We start from the raw sequence: 9,214 nt of genomic DNA on the forward strand, positions 1-9,214 counted from the left end.
TTGCATCGCAAAGATTCTCGCGATACTTTAAACGGAGCGGTGATTATAAAACTGTTAATGCGGCCGTTTATGTAGTCGTCTGTTTCAATATATTGTTAAAATTATATGCCTGCTGGTGGTGAGAATCCTCGTACGCTGCTGTAGCTATGTAGTTTGAATGCACGCATGCATGCATACATGCGCGCATGCATTGATATAATAAGGGCATATAGATAGCCATACGTTAGTGCTTACGCCGGTTTAAGCAGACACTGCTTGTCTTGTGAATGGGTTGCTAAATAGGTACGTGAGTGCAGGTATAGTTAGGCATGTTATAGTCATACTAGCATATAGATCTATCATATAGTCTATGTTCTTTGTGTACAGGGCATATAGCCAGAAAATGTCATCAGAAGACGACAGCTTGAGTATCATCACCTATGAAGGAAGAAAGTACAATCTTTGCAAAGTGCCACCAAAAGATAGTCGAATAGTTGAAGATGAAACTCAAAATATAACAGCTCAACTGAAGTTAAAGGATTTGGGAAATGACTTGAGTCGTTTGGGCAAGTTTGTTCGTCTGGCTTACTGTGGAGTGGTTGGCCATGTAGATTTGCAAATTGAGGTCCGTAAAACACTGAAAAATGTTGCTGTTTTATGTGATGATACAGTCCACACATTAAATGAATTTAAAAGGTCTTCCCAGGATGCATTAGAAAGTATGCAGTCTGCCTATGATTATCTTGAAGATGGCTTTGAGGATGAAGCTTTGGAAATCTTTGCAGACCTGCAGCAAATTTCGCAGAATATGAGTAAAGCCTCAAATGATTTGTATCAAAGATGTAAAGCAGAATCTGAAAGCATTCAGGAGGTTGGTAATACAACATTGCTCAAGAAGGATGCTGTTGAGGGTGAAAAAAGAGAAACAGAGGCGCTGTTGTCTAGCAATAAAACAGAAAAAAAAGCAAATGAAATGGAAGTTAAAGACACATCAGATGCAGTCTCAGAAGGTAAACAAGAAATATCAAAAGCCTCTGAAAGTGAAGATAAAATATTTGAAGAAAAGTCAGAACTTAATTCACAACAGCAAAAAGAATTGGAGGATGAGAATAGGAAATACAAGCAACAGGTAGCCCAATTACAATCAATGCTAGATTCAAAATTAGAAAAGTTGTCTGAAGAACTCAAGAGAAAAGAACAAAATTTACAAGTTGCATTGCAGAAGAGCAATGACCACCTCACAAGAAAAACGAAGGAGATAGAAGAAATTTGGAAAAGTAAGATTAAGTCTGCTGAAGAAGAATATAATCGCCGAATCAAGTCCAATGAATCTATGATGATAGACGCTTTGAAACAAAATGATAAAAATTTTGAGAATCAGATTATTGAAAATAAAGTAGTGTGCAACAGAGCAATTGAAGAAGCAGATAGAAGTTACAACAATGTCATGAAACAAATCAGCAATGCTTATGATACTGCAATCAAAAATAACAAAACAGAATTAGAAAGGAAACTAAGGGTTGCTTCTGAAACATTGGAAACAACTTTGAAATCAACAGAAGATCACTATGATGCAGAACTGCAAGGTTGGAACCATACATTTGGTATTGGGGCAAGTGAAGTTGAACAAGAACGAGCTAAAGAATATTCCAAAGCAAAGCAAGAAAAAACAAATAAAGAGGATCGATATTATCTTGATAAAAGTAAAGCAGATGAATCTGCTTACAGCACAAGATCAAAGAAGGAAAGTGATGAAGAGACATCTAGAAAAACTGCAATTGATCAAGCAAATGACACAAAGCGTGATGACGATATTAAAGCTTCAAACAGAAGGGAGACAGCAAACAAAAAAGCACGTGAAGAAAGAGAAAAGGCAGATGAGAAGGCCAAATTGGAAAAATCAGAAGCACTAAGAAATGCTATCAATGAAAAAAACATTGCAGAGTCAGAAGCTGCCAAAATGAAAGAAAACTCTGATACAGCAGCTAAAGCTATATTGGGAGAAGAAGATAACAAAATTAACAAAGAGAAAAATGAGATTTCCCAAAAATATCAAGATTACTTGCGACAAGCTAAGGAAGAAACAGAGAAAGTTGAAGAGCGCATTCGAAACAAGTACAAACAAAAATCAGAAGAACTAGGAGAAAGGCTTGAATTTCTAGAGAAAAGAAAAAAGTCACACAAATCTGAAGTAGATGAGCTTCAAAAGAAAAGAGAAGAGGCATACCGCAAAGTGTTGGAGTTCACAAAGAAGATTGCTGAAAACAAAGATAATATTGAAGTTAAGGAGACATCATTGATCTGCCTTCATGAGGCAGTTGCAGCATTAAATAGCATTGGTGACATAATGTCTAATGCAGGTAGTTTCTGGAAAGAGGTTGAAGGAGTATGCAACCAAGTAACACATCACAGGTTGTCTAAGCAAGTTTCAAGTATAAAAGATAAGGACGAATCTTTGCGCAAATCAATATGGAAAAGTAAAGCGTTTAAAAAGCAGGCATTGCGTTTTTACGGAAAATGGGTAGCTTTAAAGGACACGTGTGCAACAGCTGGGAAGTTCATAACATTTGCTCAAGATGAAATTCACCTATATGCTCGTGAAAATCCCACTAGAGAAGAAGCCATACGGCTGATCAAGGAAATTGCCCCTGCACTTGAACGAGATATTTCGTCCAATAAATGCTTAATGGACAAGCCATCCGATTAATTGCAAGTACTGTTATGTAGCTACTCATTTCATGGATAAGAATCTAGCTATGTAATTTTGTGCATGATTTGACTGTATTTAAGCATGTGTGATTAAAATTTGGTGCGTGTATTCGGTTGGGTCTATTCTACAGAACGAAACGAAACGATGGACTAAACTACGGAACGGAATACTTTCTCAAACTAAAGCTTGTAGTTTACCATTGCTGAAACTGCCCTTACAAGTTATCGGTGGACCTCCAGCGGGTGATCAAACATACCCCCAAGAAAGATAGATACAATTGATTGTGGGTTCTTGTTAGTTGTCATTAGCAGCAAAATATTAATTGTGGGATTAGCTGTTTCACTGATTCATGAAAACTGATGATCATAACACACGTACATAGTTTCACTGATTGATCGATTGATTATTTATTAACCTCCTGTTCTCGGCTAAAGATAGCCGTTCTTCGCACAGGAGTATGTAAACAACATTACAATACATTATAGCTAGTAAATTACAAGCGTATATAGCTATACACACAAACTACCTACTTATAGCTACATTAATACATATTATTATACACACATCAAGACTCACGGTAGTGAGTCGCGCGGCCAGTAAAGCAGAAACGCGCGCCGCAGACAATAAATGACGCAACCACTACGTGAGGATTTTACAAGAACGAACGTTGTCAAATTCGGCCTTCCTGTAATCCACCCGTCACTTACGCTATCCCTCTGAAACTCTGGAGCTGAACTCATCGTGTCACTAGTAACTACCACACAAGCAGTGAAGCAAATCCATGCCGATTGTTTCGTGATCGAGGTTGCCGACATCAAAGGGGAAGTTTCATTTTTATTTATTTCGTAATTCATGAAATTTTTGTAATTCGTTCAATTACGTTGCTATGCACTGCCTTAGAAGTTAATTTGGGAGAGGTATAGGTCCACTGAAAATATGAAGTCAAAAGGAATCAGCAAAAGTATTTTTTAAAAAACTTGAAATAATACCATTTTGTTCATATTATTCTTATATACTATTTTTTCACTGATCTACAGGAAAATCTGCTCACTTTTTGGGGATAAAAACTACATAGTACTGTCCTCCACAGCAAATTATGTCATAAAATGCATCTTATGGTGTATGCCAATTTTAATGCCTTTTTAACTGTAAAGCAACAAGTTGTACTCAATGGAGAAATCAGTCAACCCAGCGTGATCAATAATAACTCGGGTCCCACATGGTTCTGTCTGGAATCTCTCTGGATCATTACTCTTCTGGGCCAGACCTTTTTTTAAAGGATGGGGGGGGGGCTTATAGCTAATTGAAAAATTGATAAGCACCACCCCAAGAAAATATTGTATAGTCTAAATACTTGGTACAGTTAGTCTTGCAAGGCCAGATCCTTTCCGCAATTGATTGATTATTTATTTAAACTCACAGTACTCGGTGAAGCTGTTCTTTCATACTGGAGTACACAAAAAACACAACACATACATACATAGTATAGCAACACCATATATATACAAAACTACACACAACACTAACAACTTTTACAACTACAGTAATAGTTATTGTCAGATCAAGTCATTTAATAAGGTGCTGGAGCAGACCATGATGAAAATTACCAATAAACTATATAGACTGATGGCAATGAATTCCACCATATTGTAGCTTGGTTTCGGAAGTAGTGCTGACTAAAGTGTTCTTCTTGTAACGAAAAATGTCTGTAGTGACCATGGTGAGCACCTATCTAGCTAGTTCTGAATGTTTATGGCCAAAGTGCATTGGTGGCTACAGCAAATTACCCTCACCAAGATAATGACAAGCATGACAAGAATAGTTCAGTACTGTATAAACTCAGTGGCGGAGGAAGTTGATACAAGGAGAGGCTGACTGGAGTATAGAGTCTCTGGTAGCAGGGGGTCTGGGGGGCTGTGCCCCCCAGAAGCCATTTTAGCTTTCACAATGTTTCAAAGTGCACCAAAATTAATTTATAGGGTGAAATTTAAAGCATTTTAACTAAAACACCAACTTTTACTCGAAATTATTTAATGAACATATAGCATTTATAAGCAGTACAAAACAGCCTGTAGCCACCTGAAACACTTGATATAGTGGTAAGTCAAGTAAGAGGTACATGGTTTGATTCTCGCTGGAGGCAACTTTTTAAAATTTATTTTTTATTTTTTTAAAGGAGCACATTTTTATATGAAGGTCTTGATTGCTCTATTAGGGTATTTGAGCATTCTATTAGAGTATATTGATCTTTATCACAGTTTTCAGCCCCACTCCAAGAAAGATAATTTCGGCGTGATATCATTCTGAGGGGGAGGCTTCAGCCCCCCCCCATCCACCGCCTATGTATAAACTTGGGCATGGGAATTATTAGCTTTATAGTGCAATGTTACAGGTGTATATGGTTACACAACAATAAAAGTGAGTTAGTGTACGTGCACTAAAGGTAATCTGGTAAGTACAAGACCCCATAAACTTATAATTAAAATTAACTACTTATACCAAAGTTGGGTGGCTTAGGGAGATTGGAGCAGATGCTATAAGGACATGTAAAATGGAAACTATGATGGTTGTCTGGATCGAAGTTGCTCATAAAAGTTGCCATAGGATTTTAGTTAGTTGAAATTTAATAGTAACAAAAAGGTTGAGTTAAGCCCCCGGGAAGTCAATTACTGGGTAAGCTGTTGAAAGTTTGAGGAAGTCTGTTGAAATAGAAATTCTCTTTGTTGATTAGATGATGTAAAAACATGTTCAAGTTTGTTACTGGAAGAAGACCTAGTAGAATGATGACAGAATTTGATGAAGGCCTGGATATCGAAGTGATCAGATGGATTTTATGAAGAACAGAATTTCACACTGGTCATAATTATAGATTAATGGTAGTAGGTTGAGTTTGATAAGGCAGGTTTTATAATCAGAAACATAATCATTGAGAATGTATTTGGTAGCTCGGTGCTGTATTCTTTCAAGAGCAGAGATATCTTGGATAAGGTAGGGATGCCACAATGGGGAACAATACAGTAGCTGGGACCTTACCAGTGCTATGTACAGAGTTCTTTTAGTTGTAGTGTTAATAGAATGGCTGAATATATGTCTAAGCAATCCAAGGGTTCTGTAAGCTTTGGTGATAGTGGTTTCTCCAGGACAGGTCGGTGGATAGAATGATACCAAGGTCATGATGGGTGTTGCTAGACATTATTGAGGAATTGTCAATGTTGTAAGAAGTAGGGAACTTTGTATTGTAGGAAAGGTGAATAAATTTCTACTAGTGTTAAAAGATAAGTTTGAGTGTTGAGACCAGTCAAATAAAGAGTTGAGGTCATCCTGGAATTTGATAGAATCAAGTAGTTCAAAAAGAGTTTATAGCATTTAGTTTCATCTGCAAAAGATAAAGCATTGGAGTGATGAATGGATATACTATGGATAAACTAAGAACAAAAGTGGGCCATGGATGCTCCCCTGGGGCACACCTGATAAAACTGGAAGTAGAGTTGAGTAGGAACCATTGCGTTGTACACAATGGTATCTATTATAGAGATATGATTTGAAGCGCCACCACCACAGGTTGCCAGTATAATGCCAAATTCGCCTCGGCCAAATTACCATAACTTACAAGTAGTTCATTGTGGGGAACTCGGTCGAAAGCTTTTGAAAGTCTAAATAGATTACGTCTGTTTGGGTTTTGTGCTTGCAAATATCCTAATTAATATCTTTGAGGAAGACAAGAAGTTGTTGCAAAGTTGACCACCCTTTCATGAATCTGCGCAGCCGCTAATTGATTAGACAGTCATATAGTATAGCGCAAAATTGGCAATATTGTGCACTTTTTCATAAAACCATGAAACTTTCCACACAAATAGTACTCCTTGTGACATGCATTTTAAGATATAGTGCCATTGCTAAGTTGACCTTTGGTGACATTTATGGCCATTTTTGTACAGAAAATTGATCATTTTTATCTTTAACTCCCTGAGGCACTAATTAACTTGTTTAAAAATGGTACCAACCAAAAGATCTTGCTGATAGAAACAACTTGGTTTTTATTTGAAGTTAATAGGTGATTTCATTACGAAGTTATGATTTTTACTAGAAATCTGATAAATTTACCTGCCCTTGAGGTGTGAATTACCTGTGGGCAGATAATTATGCATAAATTTATCAAATTTTGCAACTAATAAAAACACTCATAACTTAAGAATGAATTCTCCTATTGACTTCAAATAAAACCAAGTTGTTTCTATCAAAAAGATCTTTATTTTGGTACCATGTTTTAACAAGTTAATTACTGCCTCAGGAAGTTAAAGACAAAAGTGGCCGTAAAGGTCACCAAAGGTCAAATCAACGATGGCACTATATCTAAAAATACATGTCATGAAGAGTACTATTTATATGTGGAAAGTTTCACAGTTTTATGACTGAAAAAGTGCATGATTTTTCTCGGTACCGACCTAGTTGTAAAATAGTGTATTCTGTGAGGTATTCTCAAATCTGGCTGTGGGAATACTGACATACAACTTGCCCACAGACCTCTACTTCTGCATTCTCTCACTCATTAGAATCATGAACACGTGATCTCCAACGATCTCGGTTTTACGACCCACCTCCGTATTTCTTTGATGTTCGGGATATCTGTTGACAGCTAGTTTTAGCGAGAGTTTTAGTATAGCGAGGGACCCTGTTAACAACAAGATCGCCTTGTCACCAGTCAAAGACATGTCTGCTTTTGCCTGTAGAAAATCGTCTTCTTGTTTTAAGTACAGCAATTGGAAGGATGTAAAAGAAGATGTAGTTTGCATCCTTTGTGGAAACTGTTTCGAAAATCCTCACATGCCTTACACATTGACGTGCAGTCATACGTTTTGTGGAAAATGCATCGAAATTAGAACAGAGAATGGAAAGAAAGTGTTTCATTGTCCGAGCTGTCAATCATCCCCTGCATTAAGAGTATCATGTAAGTCGAAGCGTTTACCAAATCATTATTTAGCAAGATTAACTAAACTATTTGTTAATCGAACGTCAGCGTCTGATTGCTCAGAGTGCATAACAAATCGTATATGTGTGAAAAATGCTACAGCATGGGATGTAGCAAATGCATTAGACATAAACCTTGTACTGATGGCTCCTGTAACCATTGCTTGCCAGAAATAACTGTGAACATATATGACCCACCTGACGTTGTAATGGCAATGACCACGAAACTGTTGGACTCTCAGTTGTGTGTAAATTATGAGAGTGAAAGTGCTTTCAGTTATTGTGGAAGGTGTGATACTATTAAATGTGTAGAATGTCTTCAAAGCAGCTGCACCAATCACAGATTAGTTTCTGTCAAGTGTGTAAAAGAGGAACTGTTAAAGAAGCTGGTTCCTTTTAATCAGGGTGGTAAAATTCTTTCTGACTTACTTGGTGCTCAGGAAAAATTAAAGGCACAAGAAGAGAGTTTTAAGCAAAAATTGGATGATGACATTAAAGCAATCATGTGTTGGTATGATCGTGTGTACCATTGTCTTCACCAAGAAAAGCAGATTGCAATTTCTAAACTTACCGCTTTTCAGCGTTTGCTAATTGAGAATAAAATGAAAAAGCTAAATGATGAAATAAATTTTCTTTTAAAATTTATAAGCTATATAAGCAATTATTTTACTAATCTTTTTAAAAAGAGTTCACTTCAAGAAATAGTTTTGTATTATAAAAATTTGTATGATAAAAATTCATTAGAGATTTCTAATCAAATTGCAATGCTAGAAAGCATAGTAAAGAGTAAATCTAAAATGGTGAGTGAATTATGTCTAAAAAGAACAGTTAGGTGTATGTTACAAAAAACAGTGAGGCGTGTGCATACATGCAAAAGTACAGAAGACTATTCTGATGAGGTAGTTTGTAAAACAATAAAGGAAGTAAATATTATTACACCTAGCTTCAAAAGCTTTGAGTGGAGTTTTACTTCATATTCTCAGCCTCTTGACAATTTTAAACCATTAATAGTAAAACTTGTTGCGATATTTGGAAAAGAGTATTCAATATTTACATTGCCACATGACACTTCCGAACTGGTGCAAAATTCTAAGCAACAATTATTGGGTATTACTAAGTGTGCTGCCTGTATAAGCCAGCTACAATTACTAACTAGAGTAATTAACATTGAAAATACAAAAAGTTCAGCATTTAAGGAAAAGGCAGATATGCTTTGCTCAGACTTAATTACTACCAATAGTGAACTTCTACAAATCACAGAGAACGCAATTTATTACATTAAAAAAGCAATAGTGTGTCTGGAGTTTAATGATATTGTTTCATATGTTGAAAAAATACTAGACCAGGTAACAGCAATGGAATTATTTGTGAGACGATCTGAACTTTATAGCAAGACAAACATATCAGAATATACACCGGGCCTACAAAACCAATATATTTAGGAAAATTGCAACAATCAGAAATAATTCACATGCATCTTTTGCAAGATGTCATGACACAATGTCTTGAGTATCTACATAATGTCCATCAAGAATGCAACAGCTTTTTGGAAATTAG

General features: G+C 36.3%; 1 protein-coding gene across 1 annotated transcript; it reads left to right on the forward strand.

The window, feature by feature from the left end:
- Positions 1–382: 382 nt before the first annotated feature.
- LOC136261182 (putative leucine-rich repeat-containing protein DDB_G0290503) lies at positions 383–2,686 on the forward strand. Its single transcript, XM_066055155.1, has one exon. The coding sequence runs from the start codon at positions 383–385 to the stop codon at positions 2,684–2,686; it is 2,304 nt and encodes a 767-aa protein (XP_065911227.1).
- The last annotated feature ends 6,528 nt before the right edge of the window (positions 2,687–9,214 follow it).

Source organism: Dysidea avara, chromosome 7, assembly GCF_963678975.1.
Source record: "Dysidea avara chromosome 7, odDysAvar1.4, whole genome shotgun sequence".
In the NCBI taxonomy this organism is placed as follows: domain Eukaryota; kingdom Metazoa; phylum Porifera; class Demospongiae; order Dictyoceratida; family Dysideidae; genus Dysidea; species Dysidea avara.